The sequence below is a fragment of the Citrus sinensis genome, chromosome 9 (assembly GCF_022201045.2).
Source record: "Citrus sinensis cultivar Valencia sweet orange chromosome 9, DVS_A1.0, whole genome shotgun sequence".
In the NCBI taxonomy this organism is placed as follows: Eukaryota; Viridiplantae; Streptophyta; class Magnoliopsida; order Sapindales; family Rutaceae; genus Citrus; species Citrus sinensis.
In genome coordinates this window covers 6,946,194-6,970,440 of record NC_068564.1, presented here as the reverse complement: position 1 = coordinate 6,970,440, position 24,247 = coordinate 6,946,194, and the positions used below count along the sequence as shown (strand labels likewise).

The 24,247-nt window shown below is 38.3% G+C and overlaps 2 protein-coding genes across 2 annotated transcripts in view; both read left to right on the top strand.

Annotated features, from left to right (window-relative positions):
• The window catches only part of LOC102616934 (probable LRR receptor-like serine/threonine-protein kinase At3g47570), a 76,089-nt gene extending 53,535 nt beyond the window's left edge, over window positions 1–22,554 (top strand). The window contains exon 4 of the mRNA XM_052433887.1: window positions 21,255–22,554. Within this exon, the coding sequence (XP_052289847.1) occupies window positions 21,255–22,500 (1,246 nt within the window). The 3' untranslated portion in view covers window positions 22,501–22,554. The remainder of the gene's footprint in view (window positions 1–21,254) is intronic.
• LOC102617533 (probable LRR receptor-like serine/threonine-protein kinase At3g47570) overlaps window positions 1–23,105 on the top strand; it is an 80,894-nt gene extending 57,789 nt beyond the window's left edge. The window contains exon 3 of the mRNA XM_052433897.1: window positions 22,586–23,105. Coding sequence (XP_052289857.1) covers window positions 22,586–22,944 — 359 coding nt within the window. The 3' untranslated portion in view covers window positions 22,945–23,105. The remainder of the gene's footprint in view (window positions 1–22,585) is intronic.
• Window positions 23,106–24,247: the final 1,142 nt, after the last annotated feature.

Here is a 24,247-nt window from a genome sequence, read left to right as displayed (position 1 = left end):
AAGAGAAAGGAGGGTGATTCCAACCCCAGTAGTTCGAGCAACAGTTGATAACACAAACGTTGGTGAAAGAATCTAGTCGGTCAAAGGGCGAGCAGATTTCAGCATCCACATTTTGGCGCCGTCTGTGGGGAGCTGGATAAAAAGTTACCACCGAACTAGTAGTCACCGAAGAAACAACGAACGATTAGACATAGATGTGCCAAGGAAGGACGCTTTGAGGGAAGATAACGAAGCTGGAGAGACAATCACTCTTCGAGAAATTGCAAATGAAGCCCGGGAGAGGATGATGCAAGATCGATTGGAACGGATGGAGAAACAAATGGATACTCTCGCGACCATACTGTATGAGCTGAGGGATGAGCGCAGAAGGGATAGTGAAACCCTCGTGGGAAGAGATGATGTTGGAGCAGAACCCAACCTCCGGAGGCGTAGAGTCGAGGAAATCCCTCCGCCGGCAGACCAACCTAACGGAGTGCATCCCCACAGAAGCACTGGTCGGGTTCCAGGAGAGCGAGTAGATGAAGGGAGGGACTAGCCTCTCCCCGGACGGGTACTGGAAGTCAACGGCCGGGGGGCCAGTGTTGATGAAGGAGAGCTCAGACAGCGGTTACACAATGCCGAGCTGGAACGAGACCAGATAGCTGCACGTGATCCTGACCGTGCCGTAGAATTGGAGGGGGAGGTGCGCAGACTGGCGCAGGTGATGGAGGAGATACAGGGCAAGAGAAAGCCCCCGAGCTGGAGGATAATGCTGGATGAAGAATCTCCGTTATCAACCGAGATCATGGGTACAGTAATCCCAAGAGATTTCCGCTTCCCCGACCTCAAATACTCCGGTCGAAGTGACCCTCTGGTGCATATTGAGCGTTTCAATGACATGGCGGGGGTGCAGGGGTTGACACCAGCTCAGAGGTGCAGGGTGTTCCCGCTGACACTCGAGGGGCGAGCCCGAGAATGGTACCGCAAGCTACCCCGAGGAGGTATAAAAGGGTACGAGCAGATGTGCCAAGAGTTGGCTGAACAGTTCAGAAGAGCAGTAGCCCCAGAGGACGATATGATGGAACTGATGGGGATGAAACAGGAAGAGCATGAGTCCCTTCGGAATTTTGTAAAGCGATATCATCGGGCCGTGCTAGATCTGGGAGCTTTTAATCACCCGCAGGGGTTGAGGGGACTAAAAGAAGGTGTAAGAATCGGCCGGTTGTGGTATAACTTAAGAAGCCCCTTGGTGCAGAATTATTCGGCGGGGTATGACCAGGCGAGGCAAGATATAGAAATCGAAGAGGAGAAATCGGCAAGGATAAAGAGTGAACAGCTGGAAGAGTTGAGGCGAAAAAAACGGAGAGCCCCAAACCGGAGCGGATCGGGAAAGCGAGCTGGGGAATCATCAGTTATGGGTGGAATATCAGCTCGGTCCCACCCATACCCCATGGCTCAGAGACCACAACAGTTCCAACACAGCCGGGCCCAACCTCCGCGCCCCCCATTCCCGGAGCGGCAACGAGAATTCAGGCAGAGGGCTACCCACCCTTATCACAACACTCCCAGAGCGTTACATGCAATCAGTTCCAGGGCTGGGCGACCAGATCAACTAGCGACTATACCAGCCCGAGACGATATTCATGATAGCCGAGCAGTTCAGCTGGTAGACCAGAGCTTGGCATATAGACAGTATACTCCATTAAAGATCTCCATGGAGGAATTGTATGAGAGGATCGAAGGACGAGGCCTGTTGTACCCTCCAGCCCCTATAACAAAACCAGCTCACCGACGGGATAAGAGCAGATTCTGTAAATTCCACGACACTCACGGTCACACTATCGGCCAATGTCGTGACCTGAAGATTCAGGTGGAGGATTTAGTAAGGAACCAGTACTTGGACAAGTATGTAGAGGGAGTGTCCCCGGTCATTGAATCCCAGGATACGTGGGATGAAGAAGTTCAGAGGGATCTGGAACGTGAACAGCCGACCATCCATGTGATAGGAGGGGGGTCAACATTGGCCGGGGATTCGAACAAAGCACGGAAGAACTATGGGAGATACGCCATGACTGGCAAAGAGGTGCTTCTAAATTTGCCAGCAGCCAAGAGGGCGAAAGTACGGCAAGTTCCCATTATGTGGATGGAGGATGACGAAGAGGGTATTTTGTATCCTCATGAGGATGCACTGGTGATTAAAGCATTGGTAGCTAGTACAGAATTGCGGCGAATACTGGTGGACACGGGCAGCTCAGTTGACATTCTGTTTAAGTCAGCCCTAGATGATATGGAGATTTCAGACTTAAAGCTGGGGCGGACGAATACATCCTTAAAAGGATTTGGAGGGTGACGGTTAACTCCCATGGGGATCATTGAACTCCCGATTACTGTGGGGACAAAGCCGTTTAAAAGAACGGTGATGCTGGACTTTGTCGTGGTAGAGGAAAGAAGCCCTTACCAGATGATATTTGGGAGACCGTTCATGAGGATAAGCCAATGCGTTATATCAACGCATTACTTAGCGCTAAAGTACAGAGTAAATGGAGTGGTAGGCGTAGTAAAAGGCGACCAGAGGATGGCAAGGAGCTGTTATGCTACAGCAGCCAAGGAGACACTACAGGTTACTTCTCTGGATAATCCAAGAGATTCTAAAAAGGGTCGCCAAGAACCTGTTAAAAAGCTAGAAGAGATTGTTGTAAGCAGAAGCAACCCGAGCAGAGTGGTTAAGATCGGATCAGGACTGGCCGGGACAGCAAAAGGCGAGCTGGTAAAGTGCCTATAGTCTCATGCAGATATATTCGTCTGGTCTCACGAGGACATGCCAGGAATTGATCGCAAGGTAGCTTGCCACAAGTTGGCAATCAAGAAAGGGGCGAGGCCGGTGAGACAGAAGATGAGATGCTTTAACCAGGAAAGGTACGAGGCCATAAACACCGAGGTGGAGAAGCTGTTGAAAGCAGGATTTATAAGGAAGGCCAAGTACCCGGAGTGGATTTCCAATGTAGTACTGGTGAAGAAGGCCAACGGGAAATGGAGAATGTGTGTGGATTTCACCGATCTTAATAAGGCATGCCCGAAAGACAGTTTTCCTCTATCAAAGATAGACCAATTGGTGGACTCGACAGCGGGTCACAGTCTGCTCAGCTTCATGGATGCCTTTTCGGGATACAATCAGATACCCATGGACGAGCAGGATGAGAAAAACACCACCTTTATAATTAACATGGGTTTGTTTTGCTACAGGGTAATGCCTTTCGGCCTGAAAAATGCCGGAGCTACCTATCAAAGGTTGGTGAACAAGATCTTCAAGCTCTTGATCGGTCATACTATGGAGGTATATGTAGACGATATGATCACGAAGTCCAAAGAACCGAGGGATCACGTGAAACACTTGGAAGAAACCTTTGAATTGCTGAGGAAGTATGAAATGAAGCTAAACCCGGAGAAATGTGCATTTGGGGTTAGCTCGGGTAAATTTTTAGGATTCCTGGTAAGCCACCGAGGGATCGAGGCCAACCCAGAAAAAATACGGTCGGTAACATAAATGAGGTCCCCACGAACAGCTAAGGAGGTGCAAAGCCTTACAGGAAAGTTGGCAGCATTGAACCGATTCATCTCGCGGGCCACAGATAAATGCCACATTTTCTTCCAAACCATAAAGAAAGGGAAAAAGATAGAGTGGACACCAAAATGCGAGGAAGCATTTGGGCAGCTGAAGGAATATCTGACTCACGTCCCATTACTATCAACTCCGAGAGAGGGCGACCAACTGTTTCTATACTTAGCAATCTCTAAATGGGCTACCAGCTCGGTATTAGTCAGGGAAGAGAAGGAAAGCAACACCCGGTATACTACACAAGTAAGGCCCTGGTAGATGCAGAAACCAGATATCCATTGATGGAGAACTGGGCGCTGGCTCTAATAACGGCAGCACGAAAACTCCGACCATATTTTCAGGCCCACCAGATTATTGTAATGACTGACCAACCCCTTCGGCAAACACTTCAAAAACCAGATGCATCTGGTCGATTAGTAAAATGGTCCGTGGAGCTAAGTGAATTTGATCTCTCGTGTAGGCCCCGAGGAGCAATCAAAGCCCAAACTCTGGCAGAATTTATGGTTAACCGAGCTGACCTAGGGGAAGAAATTCGGGAGGAGCAACCAATAGAGCAGGAAAAACCAGAGGGGGTGTGGTTGGTAATGGTTGACGGATCATGTAGTGAGCAAGGATCCGGAGCAGGAGTTGTAATACGGAGCCTAGAAGGAACCGAAATAACGTATGCAGTGAAGTTTAAATTTCAGCTCACAAACAACCAAGCTGAATATGAGGCCTTTATCACCGGACTCGGACTTGCACACGCTTTAAGAGCAGAGAGGGTAGAAATTCGAGCAGATTCCCAATTGGTGTGTAATCAACTCAATGATCAGTTCCAAGCAAGGGGAGAGAAGATGGGTCTTTATTTGAAGAAGGCGAAACAGATGGTTGGGCTTTTCCAAGAGGTGGAGGTAAAGCAGATATCCCGGAATGAGAATTACCGAGCAGATATGTTGGCTAGGATGGCTGCAATTGTAGATCCAAAATTACCTAAGTCGGTTCCACTAGAGGTAAGGACCTCGCCAAGTATAGATGAGAGTAAGTACTGGAGAATCCTAGATGGATCCGATTCGCGCATATGTCCGCGATAGAGTTTTACCAGAGGATAAAAGGCAAGCAAGAAAATTAAAATACCGAGCAGCGAGGTATACGCTACTAGATGGAGTACTGTACCGTCGAGGGTTCACCTTACCCTTTTTAAGATGTTTGCATGACGAGGAGGTGGATTATGTGCTGAGGGAGATTCATGAAGGAATATGCGGCAATCACTCGGGAGCAAGAACTTTAGCCTTCAAGATACTCCGGCAAGGATACTTCTGGCCAACCATGCACCAGGATGCGAAAAGGATGGCAAAGAATTATAAAACATGCCAAAGCTTCTCCGAGGTTCCTGCGCAACCCCCAGAAAAGTTGACCACTATGACATCCCCGTCGCGCTTCGCTCAATGGGGAATCGACTTGATTGGTCCGTTACCTAAGGGCCGAGGAGCGGCAACACATGCAATTGTAGCAATAGACTACTTCACCAAGTGGGTAGAAGTGGGAGTCCTCAGCTAAATCACGGAGAGAAAGACAACGGATTTTATTTGAAAAAATATCATCTGCAGATACAGGATCCCCTACGCCATCATTACAGACAATGAGAGGCAATTTGACAATAACAACTTCAGGGAATTTTGTCGAAATTTGGGGGTGGACCTGAAGTTCTGCACCCCCGCACACCCCTAGGCAAACGAACAAGTGGAAGCAGCCAACAAGGTAATAAAGAAGCTCCTGAAGACTAGATTGGGAGAGAAGAATGGAGCTTGGGTTGACGAACTACCAGGAGTATTATGGGCCTACAGGACAACTCACAAGACCGCCACAGGGGAAACCCCGTTCGCTTTAGCTTTTGGTCATGAGGCGGTAGTCCCAGCAGAAGTTAGAGTGGGGACACATCGGACGGAATATTTCACTGAGGAGCAAAACGACGAGCAGATCTGCTTAAGTCTGGACCTGTTGGAGGAGAAAATAGAAAGGGCATCGCAGAAAGTGGCCCAGTGTCAACAAAGGGTCATGCGTTATTACAACAAAAACGTACGCGTGAGGCAGTTTCGAGCAGGAGATTGGGTACTTAGGAATGTGAACCAGAACACCAGGAATCCTAACTATGGCGCTCTTGGCCCAAAGTGGGAAGGCCCGTACCGGGTGATACGAGCCACTGGACCAGGAGCTTATAAATTAGCGTACCAAGATGGACGAGACGTGAAGAGATCGTGGAACGCCGAGCACTTGAAGAAGTATTTCCAGTAAGCAAAATGCTCTACTAAATCCTCACTCTGACAAGTTATTTCTGTTGGATGCATGATGGCCTGATGCACATGCATATATTCTGTGTTTTTGTAATACATTCAAGTTTCAATAAAGATGAATTCAGCATGAAATCCCCTGCTAGCAAGCCCAATAAAAATTTTACTAAGGCAAGTAAGTGCCTGCTTCTGCTCGGTCAGCGAAAGACCAGCAGCTAATTTCTCGAAAATTTTACTAAGGCAAGTAAGTGCCTGCTTCTGCTCGGTCAGCGAAAGACCAGCAGCTAATTTCTCAAAAATTTTACTAAGGCAAGTAAGTGTCTGCTTCTGCTCGGTAAACAAAAGACCAGCAGCTAACTTTACGAAAATTCTACTAAGACAAGTAAATGTCTGCTTCTACTCGGCCAAGGAAAGGCCAACAACAAACTCTACGAAAATTTCTCTAAGGCAAGCAAATGCCTGTTCCTACTCGGTCATCAATAAACCAGTAGATAATTTTACGAAAATGGTGATCAGGCAAGTAAATGCCTATTCCTGCTCGGTCCACTAAAGAACCAGCAGGCAAAATTAGATAAATTGTCAAGTTAATTTGCAAAAAACAATCCATGAGCAAACACCAGACAAGAGAGCCAATGGAAAGCATCTAGAAATTTTATAAATGTTCAATTGTTTACAAAACTAATGAAAATTTAAAGTCTATACAAAAATAGACCTAAGGATTAGGAGGGTCAACGGCTTCAGCAGGTGAAGGATCAGCTATCTCAAGAGGTGGAAAATCAGCAATACTAGGAGGAGGCGGCATGGACCCTTGTCCCACTTCAAAAGCATGTCCCCCAGCTTCCCCCTCCTGCACCCCATCCAAAGGAGCCTCCACCTGATCCTGCTCACCCTGCTCCTTATCTCCTTGGCCGACCTCAGCCATGTACCTCTCCACTCCAGCCTCCAGCTTGCTCATGTCTAGTTCGGGATATTCTTCCTTAAGCACGGACATAATGCACTTATAGCTGAAAGCAACCCCAGAGTCGTACTCGGCATCCAGCCGATCATCCACGTCAGCGGATTTGCCCTTCGCTTCGGCCAGCTGTTTCTCCAGGGACTTGATCTCTCCCTCAAGGGCGGTCCTCAGAGTATCTCTTTCACTCTGGGTAGCCTGAAGATTAGACTTCAGGTCACCCAACTCGCCCTCAAGCTTGGATGAAGTGGACTCAGCAATCGTAACTTTTTCCTCCCGCTCCGTAACCTGCTTGTTCAGCTCGGCCAGCTTCTCCTTCGACCGATCAGTAGACTCGACTCTCTTCTTCAAGTCCTGATTTTCAGCTTGGAGTTTCCTTTCATGGCGTGTGACCCTGTTCTTATAGCAGGAAACTATGGTAGCCAGTTTGAAGGAGACCCTCTGGACAAAACAAGCCAATTCATTGAGATTCATGCTCTCAATGTCTTGGACCATTTTCGGTCCCATTGACTTCCCATAATTCCTCTGATACGGGGTCAAGTAATCACCCTGATCACGAGCCGGAAGAGGGGAAGATCGATCCCCGGAGCGAGTGCTGACCTCAGAACTTTTTTCAGCAACTTTCTCCCCACCGCTCTTCCGAGGGGGAGGAGGGGGCAGAGCAGGAACTGGAGCCTTGGAAGGGCCGACGCTGGACTTCTTTGGAGGAGGAGGAGGAGGATTGCTGGAGCTGCTCGAAGTCCGACCACGCTTTCTGGTCATTGCACTGAGAATCTTGCTATCCATCCCGACAGCTATGTCTACTAAACCCGAGCCGACCAGATTGGTTGATGACAGGAGGTCTTGGCAGGTAGACGCGTTCAATAGAGCCGTTTCCACCTGAAGCAAAGGTCGATCTTCAAGTCCCCCAATCAAACCCCACGACTCTGGAATAGCAAAAAAGGTTAAAGAACCCAATAAGTGGCAATTTAATTAAGAATATAGGTAAAAAATGAACGACCTGGGGTGACAAAATGTGTTAGAAGGTAAATATCACCACCCAACGAGTGAGCTGCTGGACACCAACTTCCCCCAGCAAAGAAGAATTTATTCTTCCAATTTTTGCACGAGGAGGGGAAACCGGTGATTGGTTTCCTCTTCGCAGAGCTCGACATGAAATAGTACCAGCCTGCTTCCTTCGGCCTACTCCTCAGCTGGTATAGATGCTTCACTTCAACAAGGGAGGGCTCCTCTGATCCACACCTCTCCCACAACACATACATAGCTGAGAGAACCCTCCACCCGTTGGGATGTAGCTGACCTGGGGCCAGGTGCATACCACCCAGTATCTTAGCAAAATAACGTTGAAGGGACAGCCGAGCTCCTAATTTGAAACTCTCCAAGTGCATCGTCACGTACCCCCGCGGAGGCTGACTAGGAACATCACCTTTCCCAGGAATTACCAGAGGAATCTCCTCGGGAATGTTGTAAAGGTTCCTAAGTTTGAACAGATCAGTCTGGGTGGTGGCACAAGCTATGTAATCAATAGGATAAAAATCTGCCTCTATCCTATGACTAAGGTTCCTTCTCTGAGGGGGTCCGCTTGGTCCGGAACTGTTCCCCTCACCATCACCACCTCTTTCAGGGATCCCAACCCCACCGAAGCTGCGATTCTCACCAGAGCTCGACGCAGGTCCACCTCTATTCCCTACAAGCTCTAGTTCGGGGGAGGGAGAAACAGCCAAGGGACGCGGGTACTCAAGGGTATCCCCACCATGGGAGGGACCTACACTACTGGAGGGTCGTAAGAAATCAGTGGGTATGGACAAGTTAAGGTCTGAATCCCCTGTTTCTTCGTCACTCTCATCAACAATCAACTTCATTTTCCGATTCGACATATCGGAATCCTAAAAGAAAACAAGGAAAGCTCGAGTATACGGATACGAAAGGGGCAACACAGAACCCAATCAACAACAACCAAAGAAGAAATTAAAAGCAATACCTGGATTGAACTGGCACTGATAGCGCGGCCGTGACAGAGAAAAAACCCAGCAAGAGGATGCTTCAGACACGAGAAGTACGAGCAAAGTTCAAAGAGGGGGTTGGTTAGCCACGGAGAAACGAATAACAAAACGATGATGATTTAAGTCTAGGGATTTGAAACGAAAAGGGGGAAATGAAAGCATTTAAGTGATGGAGACGCCAGCTCACTTACTGTATATCGAGGACAGATGGCCCGTCGTTTCAAATTTCAAATACGAAGGGTCTGGAGATGCCACGTCACCAACCGTTACAAGAGGCCAGGTTAACTGAAAGCCTAGATATGCAATGGACAGGCTCATTTAGGCCCATGCTCAGGTCGGAATCTCCCTAGAAGGAAAATGGTACCTCAGGTCCGTCCTGGTAAACAAAAGACCAGATGAGACGCTCCCCGGGTTGGTAAGATTTGACTATCAGTTTCTACTCTTAACTCATTTCACTTGCAAGACCAAAAACTGGGGGACTGGTGTTAAGTAAATAAAAACACCAGGTTAGCCATGCTACCATTTCAGCACCGGCATGGATCACCTCAGCCAAGTGGTACGAGCAGAACGCGGGACAAACACGAGCCGACCAGAGACGAGTGCCAACCGGAGAAATACACCGACCAGGGTTATATGCCGAGCCAACACCCATCCCCCAAAAAAGCAGGAACACGATCCCACAGAATCACGGTAGTTGCGCTTTTCCCAGAACCGTTACGGGAGACGCGGGGCCTCACGTTTGGCCCTAATGTAGCAGTTAGAGTCCCATGAGGGGCCGCCACTACCCAAAAAAGGAGGGATGAAAGGTAAACGAAAACGTGGGACAATGGCTATAAAAGAGGAAGAAATGGATGAAGACAGGGACAGAAAAACTGAGAGAGGGAAAACGCTGCCAAATTGCAACCAGGCCATTTTCTTACCAATTTCGAACAAACTTCTTGAATCCAAATTGTACTGTTTTCCCGTAAACACCTTGTGCTAACTTAGGCATCGAAGGGTTTACGCCGGCAAAACCATCGGCGTCTCTGATCTGTTTTTGGTGGACGCAGGTCTAGTAAGAGAAAGGAGGGTGATTCCAACCCCAGTGGTTCGAGCAACAGTTGATAACACAAACGTTGGTGAAAGAATCTGGTCGGTCAAAGGGCGAGCAGATTTCAGCATCAACACGCCCATTATTCAATTACTCTTATTTTTATCACATGAAGAGAATTCAACGTTTGATTCACACGGAAAAAAATTGTGAGGATTGTGAGGGTTGATGCAATATAATTTAGGTGGAAAGTGTTTACAAGTGCGATGCTTTGTAGGTGTTCTTGAAACATTATAAACTCACGTTATTTTCATAGTGATTGTTTCATCTGCACGTGAATATAATCACATGTCGAGATTTTTTTTTTCTAAATTATGGTCTTATTTGGTATTGAGATACTATATCTTTTAACTTATAATTACTGTTGGAAAAAATCTGCAACTATGAAATAAAATGTACTAAATGTAATTGTTAAATAATAATTTGATAAAATTAATGAAGATATATAGATCTTTTTTTATCATATAAGTGTAAAATCAAATCAACTTAGTTTATAAGTTATATAGCGGTTATTATTTTTCAAATAGTTTAGTGCTGTAACTTTTAAGTTATAGTTACCCAACCACAATTCCAAACAGGACCTATAAGGATCAAAGATTTCCTCATAAAAATTATATGTCTTGTGATTGCTTATTTAATTTATATTTTTGTTATTTATCTTTATTAATTATAGTCATCTTTTTATAAATTACAATTGGAGGAAGTTGGTTGATGTTGTTGACGCACACACGCACACATAAAGATATACTGGAAGTGCTTATGTCGACTCAAAGTTGTTGGGAATTAATGCATGTATTGATTTATTGGGAGTGTTTAAATGATTTTGTGATTTACTTGATTGATTGATTGAATATTGTTTGATTGCTTCATATCCATTCTAGAAAGTTTATTTCTTTGTGAAATTTCAAAGAAATACGTTTTTTTTTTAAATAATAAGGGTGTTCTAAATAATTTTAAACAATATATGGACTAATTAGAATTAATTATTAGGTAATTAACTCGATCTGTACAGGGTGAAACAACATTTATCCCAATTATATCATGATAAATACTTTTCCGATTAGAATTAGGAAACCATAGGTTTATTGAATTTTTTTTTAATTTTCCTTTGGGGAAACGGATTAGAGAAATAGAAAACAATCCTAATGATACTATTATCAGGTTTAAAACAGTGCATAAATAGTGAAAAGCTAACTAGTCTGTAGAGTAATTTACTAATTGCTATCTCCTCTATATGCGCGCTGAATAATTTGTTGCATGCAAACTTTTTATTTTAGGAGCTTGTTATCTTACATGATGATATAAGAAACACGACTTTTTCACAGTCATTTAATAAAAATTCAATGGTTGTGGGAATATAAGATAACCCGTAAATACAAACTGAACAAAACTATTGATTTTTATCATTATTTTTATTTTTTTATAAATTACTATTTTAATTTTCACTTTTTATTCGGTGTTTAACGAATTAGTGAAGCAGGTGGTCGTTGATGCACTCACAAGGTACAATTTTGTTTTATAATTTCAAATTCGTATTTTAAAATGCAGGTACATTATGTATACATAATTATTGATTTTCGTATGTGGGTGTTTTCAAATATTGCTAAAAGACCAAACTTTGATAAACTATTTTTGATCATTTTTTGTTTATTTTTTCCTAAAGTTCGAGTGATATCCGCATTTTAAATTCATGTGGAACAAAAGCTAATGTATGCACAAAATTATTTTATTTTTCTGAGCAAAATAGTTAAGAGAAAAAGATTTAGCAAAAGAGAGTTGCAACTCAATTCAAAACTAGTTGGTTGTATTATGGCTTTTCTTGAAAAAGAAAAACTAATACGATGCGAGTATAGGAAAGAGGTCAGTGTTTTGTATTAGAATTTAGTATTGAGCTGAAAAAGAAAAACTAGTTGGTTGTACTCAGCCTCGGATTTGCTTTTGCTTTTACGACCTTTTCCCTTGCCTCGTTGGCTAAAAAAGGCTTGAGCCAGATTGATTGTATTCTTCTTTTCTTCTTCAAAATTAATAAGAGTTTGTTTATGATTTTCGAGGGCCATGACAAACTGCTTAAATGAGGGATAAGGTGGTTTTGAAAGTTGAGCAAGTTTGAAGTCTTGATACCTGTAGCCAAGACCTCTTGCAAGACCAAAGACTTTGGGTGCGTTTGGGATTGAGGTTGGACAGCTGTAGCTTAAAAGCTACAGCACTAAAGTGTTTGGTAAACACTAGCTGCTGTAGCTTTTAAGCTATGTTGATATGATTTTTCACTTGTATAATATAAAATTTATTATATCTTTAATAATTTTATCAAAATTATTATTTAAAATTTATATTTACTATATATTATTAACTTTTGTTTCATAATTACAGCTTTTTTTTCACAGCAGCTGTAACTTAAAAGCTACAGCACCTCAATCTCAAACGCACCCTTTATCTAAGTCATTCACTGGTTTATTTATTGCAGCCAAACAATCACAGATATGCTTGTATTTGCGCACATACTCTTCAACTGATAGATATCCCTTTTTAAACCGAGAGAATTACTATATTTACACAATTAACCTTGGCTGGAATTAATTGTCCAGATTGGATGATAACTAGAGAATAGAAATGAAGAAAAGGAAGCACACAACACCGAGAAGAGTAATAATTAATGCTGCCATTGACGAAATGTTTTATATTACTCTTCTTTCTTGGTATTTATTTATTTACAATTTTTAATGTAAATATACAGTTGTTGGGCTAATATCTTATTTACTTTTGAATGTATTAGATGCCTTTTCTTTTTTCTTGGTTCATAATAATTTTGTAGAAATTCCTCAAGTTTCCCTAAATGATAGCACATATTCATAATTGGATTGATTGAGTAATAATAAAATATATTTATTTGGCAAACGGCAGTTAGGCTTTCTTCTGATGCAGATTAATTAGAGAGAATATATAACAATTTTAAGCTCGTCAGATTCGGAACCTGCTTATCTGTCGTGTGGGGATCACTTCTGTGTCTTATTTTTCTAGAAAAATCTGGACCATTGGATTTCCCATTATTCAATAGATAAATGTTTGATCTTGATTCTTGATTAAGATCGAAGTTTGATTCTAACCAAAATGATGTCAGATTCAGATTGCGAAGCAAGCAAATTGAAAGTAACTTGTTCTATTTTGATAAACACTAGTTCTAATAAAAAATTTCTAAGTGTATATATTTTTTTTATTGTGTTCAATTTAACTAGTCAAATCTATTTTTAAATATTTTATTAACAATGATATGAAAATATTCGAACCCCTTGTCATTGTAAAGTGAATTACTATCCAACTACACCAAATAATGTTTTCAAATTGTAAACTGCAAATCGTGTGTTTGCTCCATTACAGCGTTTCTTCAATTTAAAAAAGAGAATCATTTGCGTTCTAGATTAATCGTGGGTCTATATCCAAATCTAAAAATTGACTAAATTCTTAATCCTAACAAGAAAAATTGAAGATTAAAAACGACTAATTTGGTACCATACCACTATTGTAACATAGGTGGATCCTCTATTAATTGGAGTAAAGATTGAATTATCTCATTTATTAAGATTTATCAAAATCTTGTATCAAAATCTATTAATGATATAGGTTCAAGGATGAAAGAGTCACTTCATTACTTTTGAGTTCCCAAATAGATGAATGGATGTTATTTTTGGATAGGTGCTAAATCGAATTAAGTTGTAGATAAGATAGAAATGGATTTGGAGAGATTGGAATCCTAGGTAATCCGGTGCACGTTGTCGTGTTAAATTCTCGTTGACTTCACGTTGACTGAAGCATTATTGGAAGAAACAAGTTTATTGAGGTGAGGCCTTTGAGATTGTAAGTGTTAAATCTGAGAAGAATACCCACACACCCATTATCCTATTACTCTTATATCACATGAAGAGAATTCAACATTTGATTCACATGGAAAAAAATTGTGAGGATTGCGAGGGTTGATGGAATATAATTTAGATACAAAGTGTTTACCAGTGCGATGCTTCACAAGTGTTTTCAATCATAGTGATTGTTTCATCTGCACGTGGATATAATCACATGTCGGAATTTTTTTCCTTAAATTATGATCTTATTTAGTACTGAGGTGTTATATCTTTTAATGTACAATTATTGTTGGAAAAAAGTTGCAACTATCAAATAAAATTAATACTATGTGCTAAATATAATTGTTAAATAATAATTTTGACAAAATTAGTGAAGTTAAATAGATTTTTTTTTTATCATCCAAGTATAAAATCAAATCAACTTAACTTCTAAGTTCTATATCGGCTACTGTTTATCATATCTTTTAGTTTTGTAACTTTAAAGTTATAGTTACCCAACCTCAATTCTAAACAAGACCTATAAAGATCAAAGATTTCCTCATTAAATTATATGTCTTGTGATTGCTTATTTAATTTATATTTTTGTTATTTATCTTTATTAATTATAATCATCTTTTTATAAATTAAAATTGAAGTAAGTTGATTGATGTTGTTGACACACACACACACACACGCACGCACACACTCGCAAAGATATATTGGAAGTGCTTACGTCGACTCGAAGTTGTTGGGAATTAATGCATGTATTGATTTATTGGGAGTGTTTAAATTGATTTATTAATTGAATATTGTTTGATTGCTTCATATCCATTCTAGAAAGTTTATTTCTTTGTGAAATTTCAACGAAATATGTTTTTTTTTTTAAATAAGGGTGTTCTAAATCATTTTAAAAAATATATGGACTAATTAGAATTAATTATTAGGTAATTAACTCAATTTGTACAGGGTGAAACAACATTTATCCTAATTATATCATGATAAATACTTTTCTGATTAGAATTAGGAAATCATAGGTTTATTGAATTGTTTTTTTTTCCTTTGCGGAAATGGATTAGAGAATTAGAAAACAATCATGTTGATGTCAAAATCTGATCTAGTCGGTTAGCGACTTAATATCATATTACTGCACCAGCATTAAATTTATTTGGTAGAGAATTGGCTGGTCAATTGTCAAGATGTCCTGCAATCACTAGCGATTAACCTACGAATACCTGAAATCACAAAAGACGGTAAGAGGCACTAGAAATTTTTTCGGCGTGAACCTTCTGACGCTCAAGTCAGTTTATAGGTTTACCATAATAAAAATAAATAATTTCTATTTAAAACAAAAAATAAAGTTCAAAAGCTCAAAAATAAAACCCAATCCCAATATGAAAATGAATTTCTTTTTTTTTTTTAGCTTGGCCGAATCCTTCTGCCTCCTAAAGAAACATAATAGAGAAGCAGGTAGCCATGTTCCCTAGGTAACGCCCCACTCCCCTCTTTTATTCCTCCCCCTCTGTTCCGTTTCCTTCTTTTGCTCACTATCCTTTATAATTTTTTATGCTTGTCTTCCCAAAATAGCCTTTTAATACACAAGTAAATGTCTAGGCTTTGGTGAGGATAGTTTGGTCATTGCATTTTACAAGTAAGATGAGTGGTGGAGAAAAATGAGGAGTGCACATAACTCTTCAGCAAATCCCACCAACAATTCCATTTTCTTAATTAATTAATCTCCTTTTTTATCCCCAAACAAATCCTAATGATACTCTTATCAGGTTTAAAACAGTACACAAATAGTGAAAACCTAACTAGTCTGTACAGTAATTTGCTAATTGCTATCTTCTCTCTACGCGCGCTGAATAATTTGTTGCATGCAAACTTTTTATTTTATGAAAATCGTACGTACTGTAACATTGGAATTGATGTATAAGCAAAAATACAATAATATTTATGTCAATAAAAATAGTTTTTTTTTCCTTTTTAAATAAACACAACGCGATGTTGCTCTGCTCTACATTTTTGCTATCTCTTTATTCTTTTTTTTTTTTTGGGCTTCTTAAAGCCTCAAACTTTGATAACCAAAACTTCATCGACCTATGAAAAAATCTGCAGATTAGTTTTTATTATCGGAATAATTGTTTGAGAATACTAAAACAACATATAAATAAGAAAATACGGGGTTAAATTTGGGGAAAACAAAAAGGCATGTTGGATAGATTACTATAGTTTAAGAAAACAAAATCCAATTGGGAATTTTTTTCTTTAATTTTTGTTTTACTTGATTGAGATTTCTCCTTAGTCCTTACAGTTTTAAGTTTGGATGCCGTAGGGTTAGTAATTTAGTACTTCCTTTGCAAGCTGAGGGCAAGAATGAAAATCTTTAAAGAAATTAAAAAAGATTAAAAAAAAGCATACCAATAGGTAATTATAAATAACCATAAATAAACATAAACAAAATATTTATGAAGTAAATTACACATGCACATATTATTTTTTTGTTTTATTTCTTACTTGTCTATTTTATTTGTCTATTTTATTTGCTGCTTGATAACCCGTAAATACTAATCTAGTACTGCTAATTTCAGACACAAAATTTTTAACTCTAGGCTGCAGTTTTGCTCAAAATGATGACCACTGGCTTCGCACCATTTAACCGGCATACATTTCTACAAATTGAACAAGGCTATTGATTTTCATTATTATTTTTTATTTATTTATAAATTACTATTTTAATTTTCACTTTTTATTGGGTTGTTTACAATTTTATTTTATAATTTCAATTTTGTATTTTAAAATGCAGGTACATTATGTATACATAATTATTGATTTTCATATGTGGGTGTTTTGAAATATTGCTAAAAGACCAAACTTAATAAACTATTTTTCATCTTTTTTTCCCTTTTTTCCTAAAGGTTGAGTGATATCCGCATTTTAAATTCATGTGGAACAAAAGCTAATGAATGCACAAAATTCTTTTATTTTTTCCGAGAAAAATGGGTAAGAGAAGAAGATTTTTCTCTTGAAAAAGAAAAACTAATACGATGCAAACATAGGAAAGAGGTCAGTGTTTTGGATTAGAATTTATTATTGAGCTGAATTTTATACTAAACTCTTTTATAGTACTGCGATTAATGAACTCATGATTTGCTTTTGCTTTTACTTCAAGTGAAAGAAAGAGGAAACCTTTTGTTTTTTGTTTGATTCTTGACTATAGATGTTACCTATATAGAGAGTTGAGGTAGCTGCCTTAAGTGATGGTGATAAAAAGATTAAGCAGCGCACAAAATCTGACTGTCGTCCAGACCATCCAGCTGTGATGGCTCTAGTTTTTTGGTTACATTAGCTTTAGTGGAAAGGAGGGCCAATTTAACAAAGACTAGATTTGGTGGCTTACTATAATGCTTATTCTCAAGGAATCTAATGTTATAAGATGATTTAATGATCTTCTATGATTGTGAGTAGTATAGTATAATTGAAAAGAGCCTGGGCTCCTATGATGAATATTTAATAGTAACACAATATTGTGATTGAAAAAAACACTGTTACAATAAACTCTTCATTTATTCATTGCGGATATTGAATGGCAAACAGAGAATAAAATGAAGCAGAGGAATCTCATTGCTAGTAAAATTGACCCTCTTTAATGTTATATGGCACAGGTGTGTGTACAGTAAGAGCAAGTGACTTGCAGTTTTTTTTTGTAAAATATACAGGTTATGACCATGATCATTGTAGTTAGGTTTTGATGATTTTAGATGCTTTTTTTATTTTTTTTAAGTTGTGACACCTTTGATTTATGGTAGTTTTGCAGAAGAAAAAAATATATATAAAAATTAGGAAGAATGAGTTAACTAACAATTGCAATCATTACAACAATGTTGATGAGTGATACATCATTTGAAATTTACTTGTCAGTTGCTAAAATGATGAAAAAAACAATAAACAATAGCAGTAATATTTTTATGGAAATTCTTGGTTTTTATGGAAATACTCTTGCTGAAATTCTAATTTTGACTTTCAACTCTTGGTTTTTATGGAAAGTAAAATGACTTGTTTTTTATATTCATACAATCCACTCTACATAATGATTTCATTTTAATAAATGCTTGATGATCTCCACTGAAAAACTACTTCAATTCTTTTGTTTTATTTAACTTTTTGGTTGTTGAAAATAGCCTTAATTTTCAAATAACTGGAGAAAGAGTAAAGAACATTTAACAAATTTATGTGCCAAAAATAAAGGAGAAATTGAAGAGAAAGGGTGCTTGCGGAAGTGGGTGCAAAGATAAATCAGTCTATAAGAATTATTGTGGTTATTAATTTTTTGGCAATATAAAAAATTTTCAGCAAATAAAAATTGATTTTTTCCAATTTACTAAAAAATTAATTAAAAACTTTGGCGATAGCATTTTTTGTTGGTGCATGTACCCTCCCTTTTAAAAAAATATAATAATTAATACTTAATATAATATTAAATACGAAAATATCAATATTTGACTACACAAATTTATATCATTAGGTCCTTAAAATTTAAAATTGAAGACATAGAATGAAATATATAAATATATATAAATTTTATAATCTTAAAATATTTGAAAGATTTTTTAAAACAAATGTAATTTTATTTGTGTACAATCAATATTTACTTATTTATTATATTTTTATTCATTAACTATCAATCGTGTGAGTATATCTACTTAGAAATATCATATCAAGGGAGAATCTTGATCCCACGCACACGCAAATATGTTAATTTCTATACGCTTCACTTACCTGTAGAATCAATTATCTAAAATGCAAGTTTGTGGCCACAAAAAAGGCCAAAGAAAGAAGATAATAACAATTGACTTGTATATTATACTCATACAATCCACTCGACATAATGATATCATTTTAACAAGGCAATGGCTGATGATCTCCATTGAAAAACTAATTCATTTTTTTTGCTTCATTTAACTTTTTGGTTGTTGAAAATAACCTTAATGATCAAATAATTGGAGAAAGTTGAAGAGAAAGGGTGCTTGCAGAAGTGGATGTCAAAGAAAAATCGGTCCATAAGAATTATTGCGGTTATTTTTTGGCAATATAAAATTTTTATAGCATGTAAAAATTAATTTTTTTTCCGATTTACTAAAAAATTAACTAAAAACTTCTGCGACAGCATTTTTTATGGGTGCATATACCCTCCCTTTAAAAAAAATATAATAATTAATGCTTAATATAGTATTAAATACGAAAATATCAATATTTGACAACTCAAATTTATATCATTAGGTCCTTAAAATTTAAAATTGAAGACACGAAAAGAAATATATAAAAATTTCATTCTCATGGAAAGGATTCTCTTATAATCTTATAATATTTGAGTTCTGAAATTTTTTTGAAACAAATGTAATTTTATTTGTGTACAATCAATATTTACTTATTTATTATATTTTAATTTATTAACTATCAATCATGTAAGTATATTTAGTCAGAAAAATTATATCAAGAGAGAATTCTAATTTCACACAAACACAAATACAAGACAAATATGTCAATTTCTATACTATTCACTTTCCTGTAGAATCAATTATCTAAAATGGAAGTTTGTGGCTACAGCAAACTCGCCAAAGAAAGAAGATAATAACAATTGAGCATTGATAGCAAAACTAATGCATCATTTTCTTCTTGACTTGATGAGATGGCGCCATTACAAAAAAACAAGTACCTTAATTGACGGGCACTGAGTGATGTGAATACTACCAGCCAGCTCATCTCTTCCAGTCTTGCTTAATCACAATCACAAACACCACGAGATTGACATTTGCATTATATATATGTTCAGCAATCGAAACACCTTGCATTACCAAATTAACCGCTAACAAACAAAGCAATCTTTCAGGGAGAGAAACTTTAGTCTCAGTATGATCACTGTGTCATTAACCCACTTCCTGCTTCTTTGCTTGGTTGTTGTAGCAGCAGCAGCAGCAAGCAACAATATTACCACAGACCAACAAGCTCTTCTTGCCCTGAAAGATCATATAATTTATGATCCGACCAACCTTTTTGCCCATAATTGGACCTCGAATACCTCTGTTTGTACCTGGATTGGCATCACTTGTGATGTCAATAGCCATAGAGTCGCAGCCTTAGATATTTCTCAATTCAATCTACAAGGCACCATCCCTCCTCAACTTGGAAACCTCTCTTCACTCACAACGCTTAATCTTAGTCATAACAAGCTTTCTGGAAACGTTCCCTCCTCCATCTACACAATGCATACGCTAAAATTTCTTGACTTCACTGATAACCAGCTCTCTGGTTCGGTGTCTTCCTTCGTCTTCAACATGTCTTCAATAGTAGAAATTCGTTTGACCAATAACAGATTTTCTGGTGAGCTTCCGAAAAATATTTGCAACTATCTTCCTTATTTGAAAGCCCTTTTCTTAAAAAAAAACATGTTTCATGGCAAAATTCCTTCTGCTTTATCAAAGTGCAAAACTCTGCAAATATTATTGTTGCAGTTCAATAATTTATCCGGTGCAATACCAAAAGAAATCGGCAACTTGACTATGCTCAAAGGGATATCTCTATTATGCAACAAACTCCACGGTATGTTCATAATACTATGTAAATATTTTAATTTCTCACTTGTTATTTTTCTTGAATACTTTAGATAAGATCTTGTAACAGAGATTTTTTTGCATCTATGTTAATTTGCCAGGTGAGATACCCCACGAAATCGCTAATCTTCGAAATCTAGAGGCTTTAGTGCTTGGAATGAACAACCTAGTTGGTGTGTTACCAGCTCCAATCTTCAACATGTCAACACTGAAGGTACTTATCCTCATGGATAACTCTCTCAGTGGAAGTCTACCATCAAGAATAGACCTTTCACTTCCAACTGTTGAGTTTCTTGAGTTGGCACATAATAGATTTTCTGGAACCATTCCTAGTTCCATCACCAATGCTTCTAAGCTCACCGTTCTAGCGTTGGGAGAGAACACATTTTCGGGCTTCATTCCAAACACAATTGGTAATTTGAGAAGCCTTTTGAGGCTCAGCTTGGCTAATAATTACTTGAAATCTTCAACCTCAAAATTGAGCTTTCTTTCCTCTTTGGCAAATTGCAAGAAATTAAGATTCTTAAACTTAGGAGGCAATCCACTCGACGGTATCCTTCCAAGTTCAATAGGTAATCTTTCTAAGTCTTTGGAAACACTTGTCATCGCCAATTGCAGTATTAGTGGCAACATTCCGGAAGCAGTTAGCAATTTAAGCAACTTGTTGACCTTAGTATTAGAACGCAATAAATTGACTGGACCAATTCCAATTACACTCGGCCTACTACAGAAACTCCAAGGCTTATATCTTGCATTCAATATGTTGGTAGGTTCATTCCCAGATGAGCTTTGCCATCTAGGTAGGCTGAATGAATTGGTCTTATTTGGCAATAAGCTTTCAGGATCTATACCTTCATGCTTAAGTAACCTCACTTCTCTGAAATCTCTCTACTTAGGGTCCAATAGGTTTACTTCTGTTATTCCCTCAACCTTCTGGAGCCTAAAATACATCTTGTTCTTTGACTTTTCATCAAATTTCTTGGTTGGTCCTCTTTCTTTAGACATAGGAAATTTGAAGGTGCTTCTAGAAATAAACTTATCAAAAAATAACTTATCCGGTGATATCCCAGCCACAATTGGAGGACTGAAAGATCTTCAAATTATGGACCTAGCATATAATAGATTGGAAGGCCCAATTCCTGAATCATTTGGTGACTTGATAAGTTTAGAAGTTTTGAATTTGTCAAATAATAAAATCTCTGGGTCTATTCCAACATCCATGGAGAAACTCTTTTACCTTCGAGAGTTAAATCTCTCTTTCAATAAACTAGAAGGTGAGATTCCTAGTGGAGGAATTTTTGCCAACTTCACAGCTGAGTCATTTGTGGGAAATGAGTTATTGTGTGGTTTACCAAATCTTCAAGTCCAACCATGCAAAGTTAGCAAGCCGAGGACAGAACATAAATCAAGGAAAAAGATACTTCTCATTGTGATTGTTTTGCCATTGAGTATTGCTCTAACAATAGCAATCACTCTAGCTCTCAAATCTAAGCTGATCGAATGTGGAAAAAGAAGCACAGTGTTGTCAAATGATGGTATCTTGTCATCACAAGCAACACTAAGAAGATTTTCATACTTAGAACTTTTACGAGCAACAGATAATTTTGCTGAAAACAACATAATTGGCAGAGGAGGTTTAGGTTCCGTTTATAGAGCAAGACTTGAAGATGGGATGAAGATTGCAATAAAAGTGTTTCACCAGCAATGTCCAAGCGCATTGAAGAGTTTTGAGGCTGAATGTGAAGTGTTAAAAAATATTCGCCATCGAAACCTTATCAAAGTTATCAGCAGTTGCTCGAACGATGACTTCAAAGCATTAGTCCTAGAATACATGTCCAACGGGAGCTTGGGGGATTGGTTGCATTCGAGCAATTACGTGCTGAATATTTTTCGAAGGTTGAACATAATGATTGACGTTGCATCAGCTTTAGAATATCTCCACTTCGATCATTCAACTCCTATTATTCATTGTGACTTAAAGCCTAGTAATGTATTGTTGGATGAAAATATGGTTGCTCATTTGAGTGATTTTGGCATAGCAAAGCTTTTAAGTGGAGAGGATGAGTCTACGATGCGAACAAAAACCCTTGCCACTATAGGTTATATGGCACCAGGTTTGCTTCAAACAACTTTTTTTTTTAGTTCATTTTAAATTTTGCAACTTATTGATTTTTACGATCCTCACATCAAAATGTTATTGATTATTTATCTAATTGTGAAATTAATTTGATTCATAGAGTATGGCATAGAAGGAGAAGTATCTACAAAAAGTGATGTTTACAGCTATGGGATTATGTTGATGGAAACTTTTACCAAGAAAAAACCCACAAATGAAATTTTTGTCGGAGAATTGAGCTTAAAGCGTTGGGTTAATGACTTGCTTCCTAATTCATTAGTGGAAGTTGTGGACAAAACTCTGCTAAGTGGAGAGGAAAAACATTCTGCAGCAAAGGAGCAATGTCTGTTGTCTATCTTTAGTTTGGCTCTGGAGTGTACAATGGAATCACCGGAAAAGAGGATTAATGCAAAAGATATTGTTACCCGATTACTCAAGATAAGAGACACATTGAGTAAAAGGATCGGAAATTTAAGTTAATTTCGTTTGCTTTCATTGATAGTTAATCTGAATTCATGTAATAAGTGTAGGAATCTTATATCTTTTTTTTTTTTCTTGAGAAAACTGTTGTAGTCATCTTGTTTCCATGGACAGAGTTGATTTAGTTCTTCCAAGAAATGCTACTGATGACATTTGTTTTATACTCTCTCTTTTTTTGCATGCGTTTAGGTAGAATAGTGGTCTAGCTGCAGGCTAATAAGTCAAGCTACTCCAAAAGCGTATGATTTAATTTATTAAACATAACTTCAAGTTCAAGAAGTGTTTCTCATTGCCACCAATGCTTTGGACACCTGTTGGAAGGTTTGTTGTCCTCAGCTTTTGAGATTGAGAACTTTTGTTTAGAGCAAAAGTTCGAGTCCCATAAAAGCTCAAACATTCCTTTCCTTCATCCCGAGGGCGCCTTCTGTCCTCTGTTTTCTGTTTCCACACACAAATAGCAAAAAGAATTTAGAATGACAACTGGGACATATTTAAGAGTGAAATAATTAAAAAATTATGCTTTTTTGTTTGTCGTGTTAAAATCGTAAGTACCGAAGTACTGTGAAGGAGATTAATTTACAGAAACTGAAGCCAAGGGTTCAAAAAAAAAAGTGCGAAGAGAACAAAGGACAACATTGATGTAAAGCGACATAATTGCATTCGTAGCACAATGTCATCTTCATACAGAGATCAAGTATATTATTTACAGTAGATTACGTGTACTAAGAAATGATTGATGTAGCTAGAATACAAAGATGATAAGGTATGTTGTGCGCTATTGTCCATTGATCTTCGCCGATTTTGGAGACTTGAAGACCTTTCAGTATCATGCCGTGTTGTTGGTGTCTTCCATACTGTAGAACCGCCGACTTGCCAAGTATTTGTTCAATGACGCATTTTATCAAATAGTTGGCCTGCCCATAAAAAATACCTTCTGTTCTAACTCCCCCTCTCTACTTGAGCTTGTTTCACAAGTATATGAATCTTAAAGTTAATCTTTAAAAATTACATTCGGACTCTACATTTTCTAATGTAGATGAAAGTAGATGAACAAGTGTTGGACATTTGGATGAACTATTATTGAGAAGTAGGACGTGTCGCATACCAATGCACTGACATATCTTCAAATAGTGGTAACTCCACACAACATGGCACAATAAATTAAGAGTTATATAGATAAAATCTTTCACTCTTTGGTAATCATCAATGTCGGCATGGCAATGCGTCCGACCAAATTCATAAAATCAACACAAAAATAGAGAATCATATTTGTTTCAGATTGTAGTGATGGTTGTTGATGCAC